The following is a 19,123-nucleotide window of genomic DNA, read 5'->3' on the forward strand; positions in this document are numbered from 1 at the left end:
ATAAATGTAAAACTTATTGAACAAAAAGAAACTTAAAAATATAAAGATTATAAGCATACTGCTATTTACATATTTCTGATTTTTTTTTTTTCAAATCTAAATAGTTGATAAAAGAAAATTTAGAAACTCCTACCGAAAGCTGACCAAAAGTAGGATTAGTTAACCAAAATTAATTCAATTTTTGACTAAATTATGCACACCCCTTCGAAGAGAGTAAGGCCGATTTATTAATCAGACAATTCCCCTCGGCAACAAGGGGCAAAAAACACATGGGCTTTACATTATTATAACGAAGCTATGGGATTAGAATTCGATAATCCTAATATTCTGTAACAGACCTTATCGAAGAACATACAAAAGCTTTAAGATATTATTTTCGAGGACTAAAAAGAAACTCGTTTTTACCACAAGCTTACCATCCTGCAATTATCCAATATCACAATTAAAAATAATAATTCACAGCCAAATCCATCTATATGTGTTATTCACAGTTTACACACTTAATCCGTTGAAGGGACTCTAAAACAGAATGTTTGACACAGTAATTTTATGACACTACACTTCTAGATTTCGCACCAATGATGGTAACTCGAATAATTTAGCAAAGATGATAGCTCAAAAATAAATAAATAAATAAAGGGCTTTTTCTTTTTTTCTTTTTCTTTATTTATTTTTAACCTTTGAGATGAATGCAAATTTATGTTGTACGCTAAAATGTGGCTTTAACTGTTAAAATAAGTAGATTTCTCGAAGTAGGGATGAGAATTCATGATGTTTAGATAGACTCAGGTAATAAGACGGCAACAAGGGCTGCAGAACACATTTAACTTAAAACAACTTAAAAGGAAGAAACAAACAGGCATACCAGATTCACGAACAACCAAAACACCGACTAATGGAGAACAGACTAGATGGTGGCTCCAGTGATGGCTCCAGTTCTGGCTTCTTGCGAGGAAGATGCTTAAAAAATGCTTTTACCGCTCCACTCACCCCATCCTCATTCTCCATTGCCTTGGCAAGTTCAACAGCTCTCTCTTTAACCTGAGATATCTCATGAGTGAGTTTGTGGAAAATTTTAAATATATATATATTTTTAACCTTGTCTTCTAAAAAGAAAAAATGCATTAATTGCTGAATCAGTTTTCAGCTGTGCTTCAGTTCACTTATATCACTTAAACGATGTTTCATGAAATTTGATTTACACGATCCCAGGTTGGTGGTCCCAAGGAGAGAGGTATTATCAAGAAGAGAGACATTGACCTCTCGTTTGAGTTACTCAAATCCCAAATGATGTTCGACATCAAACAAGCCACAAAAAATAGATACAAACGTGTAGCTGCTTGTAGAAACTCCCTACAATCGATCTTTACTAGAACATGGCAGCAATAGATCCTAACTACAGCCCCTCAACCTGAATACTCGGAGTCTTCATTCTTTTAAAGTCTCTTTTACTAATATGACCTTCCAAAGAAGCATGGAAAAAATCCTGGACAACTTAAACATACCTATCTCAAGCACATTTCCTAAGTAACATAACCCTCAACTCAATAGAAAAATGAAAAGAAAAACCGCCAATGGATTATGGATTATTAAAAAAAAAAGGGGCAAGACTAAATGGCTAAAATCTAAAATGGCAAAGCAAATGTAAATTGAACAAATAAATTTGGCATCTCAAATTCATAATTACCTTTGGGTTTAGCATGAATTTTATTGCATCAATCAGCTTGGGAAGTGAGAATTCATCAATCGGAATTGGTGCAGGTCCCACTCCTCTAGCATGCACTCGATCTCCCCAGAAAGGTTGATCACCAAAAAATGGCACAATGGTCGTTGGGCACTAAATTTGAGGGGAAAAAGTGTGGATCAAGATACGAGTGGACATCAAATGAAACCAAACGCACATCATCATCAAACCAGACAAACAAGACAATGTATGCACCTAGTCATGGAACAAGTAGATAAACTAACAGCAAAGATGTAAATGTTTGTTCTTACCGCAGCTTTAAGACCGGCAGCTGTTGTTCCGGCACCACCATGGTGAACCTGAAAGCAGGGCAAAAAAAGAAAAGGTCTTGCCATTCAAAACCAAATAGGAGAGAGAGTTGGAGGGAAACAACTTGAAGGGGCAAAACAAAGTAATATCATACTATATTATTCAGACTTAGGCGTGAATGTTAGATATAAATATGCATACGAATATGTTCAACTTTTTTGAAGTTTTTCCGTGTATTTGGAGGATCATTGAAGGGTGACATCCTCATTTCCATATTCTCATACATGTCAGACACAGGTGTTGGTACTTCAAGAAAATGAACATAGAAGCACATCGATATCAGAAAATTGTAAGAGATCCAAATGATAAAAATTTGATTAATCGGCATGATCAAATACTTGCACATCCTCGTATTACACATAAGCAGGTTATATTCCTCAAGTAATTTAGTTTCTACATTATGTGTTACTAGCACCACTCGGCTTCTGCTCTAATATTGTATCATGACCTCCACTACCCTTGATTGCCAAGCTTAGTTGACATACCATTATGTTATTGAGCACCCACCATACCTTAGATATCCATCAATGTATTTAAATACCACCAAAGTATCTAAAAGTGTAAAATATAGGCAGATATTTGTTCAGAGTTCTTAAAAAAATTTATTAAACACCACAGATTTGACCTCACCGAGAAACCCTAATCTTTGCACATGTTTCCTCTAAGATGAAAAAAGGTTGCCTCAGCTGGTGTCCATCACAAAAAAGAAAAGTGTTTTCCAAAAATAATAACAGTCATGTTATGATGAAAAGAGCTGATATGTGAAGTTTGAGGAGCTAACCAAAGTGATAGTAGTTTCAAAATATTTAGAAACTTTTTTCCCTTTTTACAAGACAATAAAAGGGGGAGGGCTGCAACTTTGCAAACTTTCAATGTTGAACTTGTAATCAATTCAGACAATAAGCTAGGACAGGAATACAAGACAGAAAACATTCTGACAATAGCTCTCAAAGAAACTTTTACCATAAGCAGCATTCCATGCCCATTCTGAGTGAAAAGAAGTCAAACCATGCATTATAACCACTATATAGAATGTGATTATGAATAAAGATTCTAAACAGGTTGAACAAAAAAAGCAAAGATGCTAAACAAATATAAAGAGAAAGAATCCCCATAAAAGCAGTACTCTAGTAATGGACTCACCACAGCCATGCATTGCAAGAATAGCCAATCATGAGGGACGTTGTCCAATAAGTAAACAGAGTCCTTGGATTCTGCCACTGAGAATAAATGGAAAAAAAGCTAAGAAAATATTGCACACGGGCACTAGGATAATAATAAGAAGTAAGAAGAAAAAAACTTACAGCTACCAAGGCCACCCCAGCCTTTATTAATTATACCCCTCTGCCCAGTTTGTTCCAATGCATCGACAATAATTTGGGTCATTTTTTCTGGTTCTTGAACAGGCTGAAATGGGTAGAAGGAATAGTACAAAAAAGATCATATACATAGAAAAAAGTAAAAAGCATAAATAAGATCAAACAAGTGAGAACAGTATCCGATAGCAACCAGCCAACTTAACTGTGATATTAATTCACCATAATTAGGGTAAAAATCTATTTTTATGGTTAATGTGATCGATCTCTATTGGAAACGAGGGAAAACAATCAAATGATGCAGTCATTTATCACATTCATTAGCCTTGTCTTTATAATGGCAACACAAATAGGTCATACAAAACTTGCTGGAAAACAGATCTTTATCAAATCCTATGCTTAACAAAATGGACAAAAATGTCAATTCCCTAGGAACACCAACAAAGGGTTCTAAATCCTGTTGCACTTTTCTATTTCAACCCTAGTATTCTTGCTCTAAGGATTTTACTTTGCTCCATCAAAATAGTATAATTGATGAGAAAAAGTAGCAACCATATTAAAGCAGAAATATAAACAAAAAACTTCAAAAAAATTGGATCTCAGCCCACAACAAACAAAATATAGTTGTGTCAGGAGCTTTTGACACATTCATCAGAGAAGAGCTACTTCAAAGGATTACACAAGGTGGTCAATGAATGTTTAGGACTCACAACATTATAGCTTACTCAGTAAACAAAGAAGCAATGCAATTTCTGGTTGCAACATAAAGATGCTGGCAATTTCAGAACATAAGTTATGATACAAAATTCTACTACTATTTATGAATTTCAGCAGCTTCCCTAACTAACATACTTCAGATGTCTGGAAGAATACAGTTTAGAAAACCTCAATATAAGAAATTAAAGAGAAAAACCTTTCTGTATGAAGAAGATAGAAAAAGAAAACATGCAGGAAATGACCAAGCACGGTAGATTTAAAGTTTAGATTTCAAGAGAAATGCTTTTGTAAAGCCAAAAACTCCATAACAATTTAATCAACATTGAAAACCAAGTCCTTAGCTTTGATTAAAACAGTTGTGAAAAAAAATTATGCAACCTAAAATTCTTAATCTATCTCACCATGTTACTTAATATCTTGATACATCTCTTAACCTGTAAAAGGAGAGGAACCCATCTCTAGAGACCAAACTTAATATTTAATCTTTGCCCAGGGCCAGCTAGCATTGTATTTCAACTCTAACATAAAACCCCTTAGATAAATCCTAGATTTCATGTAATTAGTGGTCCCCAATATGTTTTTATTGTATAAAATGAGCAATCATTTCATTCTTTGCATATTAGGTTTACTAAGCACATCATAAGTAAAACACATTTTGATAGCACTAGAAGGGCACTAATAATTAAGAATGAAATATATAAACAGCATGTATCCAAGCTAGTAATTATGGACCATGCCCTCCACACAATAAGGGTCTCAACTTATTGTAAAAATAAAATATGAGAGAAAGAGAGAGAGAGAAACCCTAAACAGGGAAACCAATTTGACTAGTAACCATTCATTATATACTCTAAAATGTTTTGGGATTTATATTAATAAATAATATCACACTTATAGTTGGAGCTCACAACTCAAAATGCAAAGAAAACCTTAAATTCTCAAGTAGCTACTGCTATAAATATCTGCAACTTAATAGGGAAAACTAACTCACAAACTACAGCAGAATATAGCAAATGATAATGAGAAAAGAAATCAAACTCACAAGGCTACCAAATCCAATATAAATAGGCTTTGGACCAGCTTCAAGCCACTTTACGAGTGATTCAGGAGGTTCATAATTTGTTGCAAGATCAAGAAAGCAAAAGCCTACCACGTCAATCTTAGGTCCCCAATCTGAAGGAGAAAAATGGAAGTGTCATCCTTCTCTTTGAGAAATTCTTGCTAGCATGTATAGTCATAACAGAATATATTGTTTCTTCTAAAAAGACATCCTCCTGCTTTAATACATAAACCAAGAGAACATGAACTGAAAAATGAAATAAAATTAACTCCAAGATTCTTAAAAGCCCAGAGTTAATTCTTTTTGAGTTTTGCACACTACAAGTAGACTTATACCAACCACCACCTTTAGGCTTAGGAACAAGGTGAGGACTCCATATATATCCATATGGAACATCAGAATCAGAGCCTTGGGAACCACTCAAATATGTGACTGGTCGCAGCTTCAGCTTTTTCTTTCTAAGATCATTTATCATGTCCCTTATCCCGAGCCAAATCATTGAATCAACAATTTGATAAGAAAGCTGCAGCAAACACAAACAAACAAGATAAGAAAAGGAGAACAAAAGAATAAAATGATACATATGAATATACTTTGTAGAGCTCACTCGATATCCAGCAGGTTGCTTCACACGGGACAAAGGGTGTGGAAACTCACTTGTTGGCCTGGAGGAAACAATAATGGATTGTGCAAAGCAGTCTAAGAGTGCCCATTAAACCATGTAATAGAACAACAGACTGATACAAAACAAGAAATGGCAATTGTAAACTGCTAGCTTTGGAGATGTTAAAGCAACATCTAGCTCAGCTATAGATAATATTACCCAGACAAGACTTACGTCCATGGCATCGTGAAAAATATATGAATTGGTACTTTCAATGCCTCTGCCACATGGGTATGTCCTAAACAGCATTGACAAAGTTTCTATCAGAATATTTAACCAATATATTGAACATGAATAAAACTAATATTCCAGAAACAAATTACAATGCATAACTGCAAGAATAAACAGTACATTAAGAGAAATCTTCACATTCTCCCACCAGAATTTTTTCTCGAATAGAGACAACTGGGAGGCTTCATTAGGTATTTACCCTTTTTTTTTTCGAAAAAGTCATTAGGAAACTTGTTCCACATCACAGCCATGATTTAGGCATAAACTTTTGCTACACCAGGATGCTAAAAGCAGGGTGCTAAAAGAATAAATATAAATACGATACTCTATACTGCCAAAAGCCCTTTACATATTGTATGTATCATAAATAAATGCAAAGATCCATAATAAATAGAAACCGGAACTTCAAGTCTTAGAAAACCACAATATCTCCGTTATTCAAACCCATAAATGCATACTTAAGCAAGCGTACATGCCCATTCAAGAATATATGGCCATATATAAAGAGAGAACACCATTATAACTTGAGAAGTAGTAACATCTAACCATATGCTGGAGGGTTTGCAATGATTGCATCTGCCTTAAAAGGGATAGCAGAATCAGGGTCAGGATCTTTGCAAGCTGGAAGCAAAGAGTAGATGATTTCCTTTATCTGATTTCTCTGAATAGGAATCTCAGAAGGCCCTGATGGCAAGAAGCCTTTATTTTTAACCATATCTGCTCAGAGAAAAAAATTGAAGGGAAAGGAAATCATTAAGAAGCCCTGCAGGAAATCCGAACTTTTAACAACTAATCACATTCAATTTCATTAATATATTGCTTCGAGCATACTGAACAATCTTCAACTTAACATCCACATTATTCTTTTTTTTGAAACGTAACTTAACACCTACATAGTTTATATGAAGCTTTGTTATTGACAAACTTACAAATAACAAGAAGTTCAGTAATCAGTGCTACTGCTGCAAAAACGGATGAAAAATGTCTTGCAGTTATGTATGTGTTAAATGCTTAGCAAGGCACTAACTTTAATTACATATAGGAACCATCTCAAAACAATCTAATCAGAATCCCTAGAAGATTGCACCAGAAAATCATCAAATAATGTGTTAGGTACATACAACCAGCAAGAACTTTAGGATCTCCGCCTAATGGATAGAACTCAAGTCCGGCAGTCAGCACAAAGTCTTTGAAATTTGAATGAGTTGCCAGCCTTACACGATGACCATAGTCCTGCATGCAAAACATCCTTTTGAATGGTAACATTTTAAACAAACAATAATCCTGCATGACCATAAAATTGTTTCACTTCTTTTTTCTTTTTTTTTGTCCAATGCAGTATGCATGTAGTTGCCAACCAGGTTTCAAAAGAACATATAACTATTACAAAAACTGAAAACTGGTACTATAAAAACCATCTTTTGCACTAAACCCTAGGAAAAAAGGCTCCAAAAACTTAAAATATCTCATTTTTAATATAAAAGATAAAACTAATTCAGAGCAATTAAGACACTGACAAAGAAAGGAAATCATCCAACACTCTCCATTTCACAAGTAATGATACTGATCCCAGCAAGCAGCACTTTGATCCTGATCAAGCCAGCAAACTACCTAAATGATCATCACCAAGTGCAACACTTCCGGTCTATAAGTAAACTGCTCATAAAGAGCCTGTTTTCTATGGACTATAACAGATTTTTTAATCTAGTTTACCCTAAGTCAATGCGAGTAGAAAGAAGCAATCCCTGGCTCAATCTTAAATATAGAGAATTCGATTTTAATATATAAATAGAGAAAGATATAATTAAAACAAACAAGAGCAATAATTGAGTCCTCAAATTTCAACATAGTAATTTTGGTTGAAATTGCTCCATTTTTTATTTACATATGTTAACAGAAGCCCAAACAAGGTTACAGAAAAGTTAAAGGCTATAAGCAAACCAAAAGTTTAGCTAAATAGCAAAAATGAACCACATAAAAACAAAATATTCCTAACCTGGAGACGTTTTCCAATCGCAATAAATGGCTGCACATCTCCACGTGTGCCAACTATAAGCATCACTATTTGCAACGGAGGAATATACTGAAGTTCCGTTTCAAGTGACTCTTCTTCAGCAACTCCAGTATATACGTCTCTCTGCCCACCACCAAGAGCATGGGGCTCAACATCTCCAGGGACCTCAAACTCCACAGTCCCATCATCTTTCAAGGTAGCTATTCTGTTCAACAAGTTAAGCTGCACGGATTTATAAGATTTATAGCATTGTCAGCTGTGCATCTCAAGTAATCAAGCTGTCACACTAATCAATAAACCACTCATCAAGCAACATGTAAGAATACTGTTGTGGACATCTCTTGGGTGTAGGACTCTTGGGAGAAGTTAGATAGGACTCTTAAAATAAAAGAAGCTGTGTTTGGTAGGAATTTATTTAATTATTGTATTCTCTATTTAATAAAACCTAAGCAGAATTTCAGTCAAAAAACCCTACTCTCCAACGAGTCCTAAGGTTTTGGTCTCCCTTTGACAAGCTGAGCTATCAATCACAGTCGTTCTAGGAACTAAGATAAAGGGAAGGCAATTGATTTCGACTTCCCCATCAATCGTCCAGAGACACAATAATATTCACGTATTCTTAACAAGTTGGCATCAAAGCCTACCACAGTGCGAGCTTCTATGAAATCCTTGGTGGATGTGCCGATCTGAAGAACCATTTAAAACACTACCTCCAGTTAATGACTCTCCAAATGCAAGAACAAGTGAAAACCCTACTTTATAGTTTGAGAAAATCAACAATTAGTAATGGTCACACAAGCAGTACTGCAACACAACTAGACTATGCACCCTTTCCACCAACTATAGGAAGAGGCACACCCACAGCCCCACTGGGAGAGATGGTTAAGTAAGAATTAGCTAACATACACAAAATTTCTCAAAAGCTTAGGATGCAAGCAAGACAAGGTGTTTGTGCATTAAAGAAACTGAGGCATCTTCTATTCTTGTGAATAGACATTAATGATGAAATCCTTCAAACTAACCAGATGCCTGCTTGACATGGCCCGGTTTTAAAACCTACTTCCAACTGAACTACTACATTAAGTCATACTTTTCCGCTCCTTCAAAGGTGCAGTCCGCTTTTTTCAGATGATAGAATACAAGAAGCACTCCATCACATCATTTTCAGTCTCTCTCTGTTGTCTCCCTTTTAATGTTGAAACAATCCTTGCGCACACCAACCCAAACTAAATCGCGATTTAGATAGTGTTGACAAGGATGGCAATTTCTCCCTTCTTGTGTAACAGGGAATCTTATTCTTTTGGTAAATGATGGGACTGTTTCCATCATGTCATCAGCATATCCACCCCACGACTGTCAGGTGCTTGAAATGATTTTTAAAAAAATTCCAGCATATTGGGCACTATATATCACGTATTCATGCTTACAAATACAACATCATATACTAGAGGAATGCAATTTAGCCCTATTTGAGATTCAAAATCCTTGAGCAATCATCCATCTAGAAGAAAACAATTTAAACATTCCTCTTCAAGTTCAACCATTAGTTATTTAATGTTTCTATCAAGAACTTATATGCATTTTGGTATTTAAATGTTCTTAACTTAGAATAATCAATATCATGGAATCATTCTCCAAAAATATCTAAAACTAAAATAACACCCATGCAGCAAAGAGTTATTTTTTGTTTTATAAACATAAATTGAGACATTAGGGAATCATACAGGTGCTTCATCCAGAGAACTTAGTACCTTCTGTTGGGCAGGTATATTATTGTCAAAAATCTGAGCTGCCTCTTCAGCCAGTATGTTCCGATGCCTTTGTGCTTCACTTTTTGGAATTTCCAGTTTACGCTGACTCGAATCCAATTTTTCGATGTTTGAAATACCCACAGGCGATGTTCCAACCTCTGAGTAACTTCTATGAATAGTGCCTGGATGTAGTAAGAAATATATATAAGAAATTTAAGCCTCTATAATAACAAAGAGAAAATAAAGAAAAGCTCAGTTACAGTATTATTCCTCTGAAAGCTTGGAAGCAGGAATAAGGCCCCCTTAACAGAAATTGCAAAACTTTCCCAAAGCTTAGAAGCAGGAATAAGGCCCCCTCACCAGAAATTGCAAAACTTTCCCAACTATAGTTTTCTGCTAACCTTGATTCTACCAACTATAGGCACTCAACTCCTTGTATACTGCTATATCCAAACGGAAAATGGGGGAAAAAAACATTTCTTGACATTTTATACAGCAATCCTCACATGTACTGAACCTATTCAGGTTTCAACGACATTGAAGCATTTAAACATCTATTCTATGTAACCTGAAGTAAAAAAGTTTCTTCTAACTTCATTAACTTGGATTTTTAACAGATGGCAGCAATTTCTCAAATTGAACATAAATAACAGAAGCATAAATATCAACCTGTCCACATTTGTGCTTGTCTGTGTATTTTTATGTGTCTATGTGGATATCCATCAGCATTGGAGTTCCAAAATGATAGATGTTCTAAAGGAACTACGAAGGTGCTTGGTCTTAAATTTAACTTACCTCCACCTTGACACCTTGCTATGAATTCTCAATCACCTTCAAACTTAACTAAAATAGACCTGATATCAACGTATACTTTATAGCTGATTCTATTGAATAAGTCACACCAAATGAGTACCAGGATCTCAAATTGGCACTCCAAAAAATATTGATATCAGGCCTATTAGCCAAACTTGCATGAAGGCAGACCTACATGATGTGGCCACCATCAAAAGTCCTTGACAGTTAGACTATTTAAAACCTCCAATAGAAAAGTCAACTCTTGTTATTACCTAAACATCACCAAAAATTCCTCCTCCTTTTTTACTAATAATACCCCAATCAGATATGTGGATGAAGCAACAGATGTGACAAACTGACAGTACACTTGCTTTCCTTTTTATCCATTGCATAACAGGAAGTACAGTCTAACAGAGAGACTATTGCTGTTCACCATATAAAGGAAAGCAAACTTGTAAAACATAGAAGGAAATAGAAAAGGAAAAGAAGAACGATACAAGATAATTGGGTTTATCATTTACAAGTTAAGTTTGGAAAATAAGACGGGAGAAAGGCAGTGTTCTTCCTCAATCCATGCTTAGAACATCTAATCCGTCACAAATACAGAGGAATAAAAAGATAAATTTTACATCATTAAAATGATATATTATATTTGACATTCAATCTCAATCCTTCCCTTCGCTTTTATTTCCTTCCTATAAACTTTCTCGTCTCGTTCCTAGTTCCCACACCCTTTCAGCTTTCTTTTCTTACCCTTTTACTTCTCTCCTGTCAACGGTCAGGCATAACGCATATCCCTGATGTACTTTTCTATACAAAAGTCACCATCATTTGCCCGAGGAAAGATCCAATATAAACTTCAATTCTAAATCTTTTAGTGCATAAGCCAGCGATGAACTGTTATTGCAGATAATACAACTCAATGAAAAGCAAAATACACTATCAAATTTAACAAAATTGAAATGAAAAGTCCGCGACAGGCATTAGGCAAGTAGAACGCCGAACATAAAAATTCAAAGATGAGAGAAAACAATAAATTTGAGGAAGTCAAAATCAGGTCTAAATTTCAGTTAAAATTGACCAAAGGTAATAATAGACAAAGTCCAGAAACAAACTGTGCAACAAAACGCTCGGATTTTGAATCCTATTGCTAAAGCAGAACGAAGTTCATGAAGAGAACTTAACGCACCAGAGGACTCGGCGCCACCGTTATTCATTGCACTGCGATCAACTCCAGCGCGAGACTCATCGCCACTAGCGGCTTCCAGGGAATCTCTGCTACTATCCATCTGTTTAGCATCGATACATATTTCTTGCTCACTTTTCACTGGAATCTCCACGGAAGAAGAAGATGAAGAGGCGGAGGACGAGTTCCGGCGATGCTCCGGCGACGGCACCATCACCGAATCCGGAGAACTCTCTCGAGCGACGTGGAAAACTCCTTGCTCGTTATCCAGATCTACTCCAATTCGTAGAACAAAAGTGTACCTCCTGGTCTGAGAAGCGCTTGGTTGCCGAGAATCTCTTTTCTCGGAAAAATATATTTTTTTGGAAACCTATATAGAGAGAGAGAGAGCACTATCGAAAGCGTAGGGCATGGGTCTGCAAAACCAGAAATATTTGGTTGCGGGGCTTCCTCATCAGACGACACGTAAGCAACCCGCCTGTCTGAACTCTGTAGGGATATTTCGGTCAATTCCTGTCCGATAATATTAAACGAAACACCAACAAAAATAATAGAAATTTAAAAATAAAATAAAAAACAGCTTATATGTGGATAAAAAATTATAGAAAATATATTTATCTTTAAATTTAAATATATAACAACTCTTTGGAATTGGACTGAGAAAGAAAAATCAAAAATCGACTCAATATGTATTCGAAATCGAATTGAATTTTATTTTTTATTTAATTTATAATTAATTTAATTTTTTATGATGTAAAAATTAAAAAATAATTTAAAACTTCTTGAAAAATTATTATTTTTAGAAATATTTATGAATTTTTTTAAAAAATTGTGGTCAAATAATATTCAAGCCATAAAACAAAGATCATTTTATCTAAATCTAAAAATCCAAAACCAAAAATTGATATGAAAAAACTAATAACAGAGCCGAGTTGACTCGAATAATGATGGATGATTCAAAAAATTTAATCAAACTGAACTGTTACCACCCCTACCTCAGAGTAGTCATTGAGCTTTCTTCGTTAATATTTGTTTGAACCAAATCAAACTAGTCAGTCAAACTAGTTGGATTTGAAATAAATCGGGATATTGACTTAAAGAGTAATAAAAAATTGATTGACACATGAATTGATATGAATCCATTAGATTAAACTAAAAAAAGATTGAATCAATAGTTGAAATGGATTTTATATTTTTTTTATAATTTATTTACTTTAAATTAATTAGGTTAATCGAACCAGGGTCCTATCGCCTAATCAGCCATCACCATCCTAGTTTCAAAAACATTAAATGATACATTAATCTCTAAGGTTCAAATCTTGGTAAAATTTTAAAAGTTGGAAGGATAAAGGTGAAAATTTTATTTAAAAATGACTTTAATTGAATACTTTATAATTAAAAGAGACTAAAATTGTTATTATCTCATTTAATTAAGAGAGCCAAAACTCATGGCTTCCCTTAGTTATACCTTTTTCTCGTATTGTATTTTTAAGTAGCTTTTTTAAGGATCTAATATTTAAAAAAAACATAAATATTACAGTTAGAAATGAAAAAATTTCCAATTAGATGTTTTAAAGTTTTCAAAATTTTAAACTAATAAAAGTAAATTTACATTTTGGTCCCTCTAAAAAATAAAAATTTAATTTAATCTTTTAAAAATTATAAAGATATAGGCTATTAAAATGGTAAATTTGCTATCGTAAAAATTACAATTTAATTTCGACCCCTCTAAAAAAAATTTTGGCTTGCAACAATATTTGTTGTTTTTTTCAATAATTTTTTAGACATTTTCAAATTGAGTTAATTTTCAGTTAATTCGTAATATTAACTCAATCAAATCATTTGAATCAATATGAATATAACACAAATTTAGTATGAATATTGAAATTTTTTAATTATATAACTATAAATATATCAAAATTTATAATAAAAAAATTAAACGATTGTAATTTTATAATATGATGAAATACACACTCACCACACAAATGCATGAAATATCTTGTAATTGTATAAAAAAATCGTGTGTGTGTTTTATAAGAATAGTTTATATAACAAATAACATGAAAGAATTATAACTCGTATATATATAATTTATTGTATTAAATTATACTTGAAATATTTTATTTATGTATTAAATTCGTTAATAAAGTTTAGGTTAAACTATGCTACTAGTCCCTATACTTTGCAGAAGTTATGGATTTAGTCTACATACTTTATTTGATCAAATTTAACCCTTGTACTTTTTAATTGGTCAGTTTTAATCCTTATACTTTTTTTGAATTTTGAAATTTTAGAACTGACTCAAACAGTAGCAGTTAAATTCAATTACTAGTTGCGTAGCATGTGTATAGTTGTAAATTTAGTAAATATTCTCCAATTAGATTATTCTAAATCCCTAAGCTTTTTGAATTTTGAGTTTTCAATATTGTTGGAAATGACAATCATTAATCCATTAGCTTAAATTTTTAGTGAGTATTATGTGAAAATAATAACCTGACATGTCATTACACATATGATCAAGGGCGAAGCTTGAAAATATTTTTAGGGGGCCGAAATTAAATTGTAATGTTTACGATAGTAAAAATGCAATATCAGCATTTTAATAACATATATCTTTATAATTTTTAAAGTATTAAATCAAAATTTTATCATTTTTAGGGGGCAAAGTGTAATTTTACCTTTACTAATTTAAATTTTCAAAAATTTTAAAGGGAAAATTTTTCCATTTTAGGGGGACAGGGCTCTGTCATCTCCCTAGCTACGCCCTTGCATATGATAATATATTTGCCATATCAAATTTTGAAAATAGTATAACTTAATTAATTGAACAGTTATTGTTTGACGATGATTAAAATTTGAAATTTTGAAAAGTATAAGGACAAAATCTATTTTTTTAAATACAGGGACTAATAGCAGAATCTTTATATATTTATACTAATATATTTCAATTAATTTAAGGAAATACTTTAACATAAAGGACATAAAATATCAAAAGTAGAAAAATGTTCTCTCTTTAGGCTTTTTGCCTTTTACTTTAGCAACGTAATAGTGCGCCACTAATAAATAATAGGGTTTTTTATTAAAATATTATAAAAAATAAAAAAATTATCAAAATATTATACATTTTTTATTATTTACTAAAATAATATAAAAAATAAAATAGAAAAAAAAGGATGTGACTGATGTGACGGGACACTGGAGGAGGAGGTGCCAGAGGCGGCACCAGTTGTGCCTCTGGCAGAGGCGATACCGGTTGTGCCTCTAGCAGAGGCGGCGCTGGCCCTATAATGGTCCCCATTCGGCTAGTGGTGGGGGGAAGAGAATGAGAGGGAAAGGAGAAGAAAGAAAAAGAAAGAAAAGGAAAGGAGACGGAAGAAAGAAAAAGAATGAAAGAAAAGGAAAGGAGAAGAAAAAAGAAAGAAAAAGAAGGAAAGAACAGGAAAGGAGAAGAAAAAAAAAGAAAGAAGAAGAAGAAGAGGGAAGGAAAAGAAAGAAAAAAAGGTAATTTTTGTTTTATTAATTTAAATTTTTTGTAATATTTGTGTAAAAATATTATGTTATGTACATTATATGTGTTTTATTATTTTATTTAGCATATATATATTATGAAATTTATTTAGCATGAAAAAATTCATATTATGTACATTGTATGTTGATTAGAAATTTTTTTTATGAAATTTATTTAGGATGTTGTATTTAGTTTTTTTAGAAAAATAGCATTAAAAATAAAATAATAAAAAAATATGTTTAAGAAAACATAAAATACGAAAAGAAAAAACAGAAATTGTATATTCACTGAAAGTAATAAAATCCGAAAAAAATGGTATATTTAAAAAACACACTAAATTAATAAATTTCAAACATAATGTACTAAAATAATGTAAAATAATAAAATTAAAAATTATGGTATTTTTTAAAGTAATAAAATGCGGAGAAAAAAATACGAACAAATGGCCGAAGTAAGAGTCTTTTACTAAATTTTTTAAAAATTCAGAAATAATGAATACAAATATTTCAAACAAAACGTACTGAAATAATATAAAATAATAAAATACGAAAATAATATATTTTTATTGAAAGTAATAAAATTCGGGAAAATAATACGAGCAAAGGGCAAGAATAAGGATTTTTTTTACACTAAATTAATTTAAAAAACACACTAAATTAATAAATTTCAAACATAATGCACTGAAATAATGTAAAATTATAAAATTAGAAATTATGATATTTTTTAAAGTAATAAAATGCGGAGAAAAAATACGAATAAATGGCTGAAGTAAGAGTCTTTTACTAAATTTTTTAAAAATTCAGAAATAATGAATACAAATATTTCAAACAAAATGTACTGAAATAATATAAAATAATAAAATACGAAAATAATATATTTTTATTGAAAATAATAAAATTCGAGAAAATAATACGAGCAAAGGGCAAGAATAATAGTTTTTTTACACTAAATTAATTTAAAAATCACACTAAATTAATAAATTTCAAACATAATGTACTGAAATAATGTAAAATTATAAAATTATAAATTATGATATTTTTTTAAAGTAATAAAATGCGGAGAAAAAAATACGAACAAAGGGCCGAAGTAAGAGTCTTTTACTAAATTTTTTAAAAATTCAGAAATAATGAATACAAATATTTCAAACAATATGTATTGAAATAATGTAAAATAATAAAATACGAAAATAATAAATTTTTTATTTAAAATAATAAAATTCGGGAAAATTATACGAACAAATGGCAAGAATAAGGGTTTTTTTTTACACTAAAATTTTAAAAATTTATATTGAAAGTAATAAAATTCAGAAATAATTTTTAAAAATACAGAAATAATATATTTTTATTGAAAGTAATAAAATTCGAGAAAAAAATACGAACAAATTGTCGAAATAAGGGTTTTTTACTAAATTTTTTTAGAAAAAAGAAATAATTAATACACTTCAAATATAATGTACTAAAATAATGTAAAATAATAAAATACGAAAATAATATATTTTTATTGAAAGTAATAAAATTCGAGAAAATAGTACGAATAAATGGCCGAAATGAGAGTTTTTTACTAACTTTTTTTGAACTTGCAGGCATGGCAATGGCTCCATTGATTCAAAAGGGTAGACACATATCTGATGCGGCTAATAACGCGGTATGATTTATTATTTGTTAATCACGAGTTCTACTTAAAAAGGATATACGTAATATATAGAAATAAATCATGTTATCGTAATATTTTTTTCTGTAATTTAACACTATCAGGACTTGTACCGAGTAATAAGGGGGCCGTGTGAATGGTTTAAAGAAAGCCCCGGATGCACGATTGATGCCGTACTTGGAGCAAGCCGGATTTGGGTCAGCAACATCGATCTGGACCTTCGACTTGCGCTATGATTTATTATCTGTGCTAGTGGAGCGGTGGCGCCCGGAGACCCACACTTTTCATTTTTTGTGTGGGGAGTGCACGGTGACCTTGGAGGATGTTGCGATGCAGCTTGGGCTCCCAATCCATGGGACTCCCGTAACGGGAGTATCTTCATTTACCGATCCAGCTACACTTTGTTATCAGCTACTTAGAGACTCGCCAGAGGACAAAGAGTCAAATTTTACGAGCTTAAAATTTACATGGCTGAAAGCCAAATTTGGATAGTTATCAGCGAATGCCACTGAAGGCGAGCTGATGTAAGCTGCTTGAGCGTACATCATGTATATCCTAAGGGGAGTACTAATGCCCGATGCAAACAACAACGAGGTGCATATGATGTACTTGCCCCTATTAGCTGATTTGTCCAATGTCCGCTCGTATAGCTGGGGCTCTGCCGTTCTAGCAGTGTTATATCGGAAGCTTTTTCAGGTGACAACCCCGGATGTTGTAGACATGGGCGGATGCCTCACATTGCTGCAGTCCTGGGCGCTCTATCGGATGCCATTTTTGGCATCGGTTAGTCACCAACTGTATGTTTATCCACTAGTGAACAGGTGATAAAATATAACTTGTCATTATTTATAGTCATAGTATATTGACTAATGTTACCAACCCTAAACCCTATATTTGTTTTTTTAGGTGGAGTCTTTATCCGGGTATCGAGAGGTCGCACACTGTCCCGATATACCAACTCATGATCGAACAGCATGCCGGGGAAGAGGTAAACTGCTATTCTAATATTCATGACATCTTACTTTCTATATCTTACTCACACGTTATGGCTAATTATAACCATGTTATTAATCATACAGTTTATATGGACGTCATACCGTAGGCCCGAAATTACAGATGTGGTATCATCGTCTGCATACGTTCATTCTGACATATGGTGCACTAACGCACTTATTATAAAATTCAATGTAGTCGAGTAGTATCACAGGGATCGGGTGCTACGACAGTTTGGCTGCATCCAACATATCCCGAATCCGCCATGCGAGGTGGGGGCGGTTCACGGCATGAATAAGAGAGGAAAACTGCAGTTGGATTGGGCATTAAGCACCGAAAATTTGTTGCGCTGTAGAACGATTGGATGCGTCGAAGACCTCAGATGGTTATGGCTTCCGATTCACAACCATCGTTAGAGTACATACAATGGTACTATAGTTGCGAGAAGCCATATATACTTAGAGGTCAGTCGACTGTAGTCCCCCCGCACATGCAGCGACCTGGGGGATCGTACCCAGCGGCCCCGATGGAGGCAGAGCCTGTGGCATATCATGCTCCGGAACCAGAGCCCGAGCAGGAGCCCCAGCCAGATCCTGAATAATTACATTCACATGTGGATTCAGATAGCTATCATCCGGATTTGGCGGGCAGTGACTATATTCCAAGCTTATCAGTGGGTGAATACGCATATGAGTATGAACTCTTTGAATCCTACCAGCCGCAGTACGGCATGCCCGGCCCGTCCGGCCCATATCAGCAGCATAATGGGACTCCTTCCGGTTTAAGTTCGTCGATGCCGAACAAGCCACAGGATTTTTCCTCTATGTTTGCCACACCCCCACCTGCGCCAGATGATGATGTTGGTCGTCGCGAACACCCAGAACGTGACCGTCGACCTCCGAATAGGTATACCCCTAGGACCACACCATTGAACCATCAATTTTAGGGGTTTATTGCACTTTTTGTACATTACAAAGTTTGTACTTTTTGTATAAATTTAATTATTCTAATTTTAGGTATGCTTACTACGGAACTTTTTTGTATAAATTTAATCATTCTAATTTTGTATTATATTAAAGCTGAATTTAAGGTTAAATGCCTCCATTTTCGATATAATTTTAATAATTCCAAATGCCGTATACTATTTTATAACTTAATTTGGATACAATTTAAACATAAGCATAA

The 19,123-nt window shown here is 33.4% G+C and overlaps 1 protein-coding gene across 3 annotated transcripts; it reads right to left on the reverse strand.

The window, feature by feature from the left end:
* Positions 1 to 207: 207 nt before the first annotated feature.
* LOC107916584 (sterol 3-beta-glucosyltransferase UGT80A2) lies at positions 208 to 12,203 on the reverse strand. Of its 3 annotated transcripts, XM_041099653.1 has the most exons (16): positions 11,791 to 12,186; positions 9,807 to 9,988; positions 8,038 to 8,277; positions 7,163 to 7,274; positions 6,971 to 7,003; positions 6,588 to 6,758; positions 5,985 to 6,048; positions 5,754 to 5,811; positions 5,492 to 5,669; positions 5,129 to 5,259; positions 3,358 to 3,460; positions 3,197 to 3,273; positions 1,996 to 2,043; positions 1,688 to 1,837; positions 866 to 1,041; positions 208 to 420 (listed from the first exon to the last, which is right to left on the reverse strand). In XM_041099653.1, exons 1-15 carry the CDS (start codon positions 11,999 to 12,001, stop codon positions 871 to 873), a joined length of 1,929 nt encoding a protein of 642 aa, XP_040955587.1. In that variant the 5' UTR covers positions 12,002 to 12,186; the 3' UTR covers positions 208 to 420; positions 866 to 870. The 3 variants fall into 3 exon arrangements, with proteins under 3 accessions (XP_040955587.1, XP_016701366.1, XP_040955586.1); XM_016845877.2 differs by lacking the exon at positions 6,971 to 7,003 and having other exon boundaries at positions 11,791 to 12,203; XM_041099652.1 differs by having other exon boundaries at positions 208 to 1,041; positions 11,791 to 12,185.
* Positions 12,204 to 19,123: the final 6,920 nt, after the last annotated feature.

Source organism: Gossypium hirsutum, chromosome D08 (assembly GCF_007990345.1).
Source record: "Gossypium hirsutum isolate 1008001.06 chromosome D08, Gossypium_hirsutum_v2.1, whole genome shotgun sequence".
Taxonomy (NCBI): Eukaryota; Viridiplantae; Streptophyta; class Magnoliopsida; order Malvales; family Malvaceae; genus Gossypium; species Gossypium hirsutum.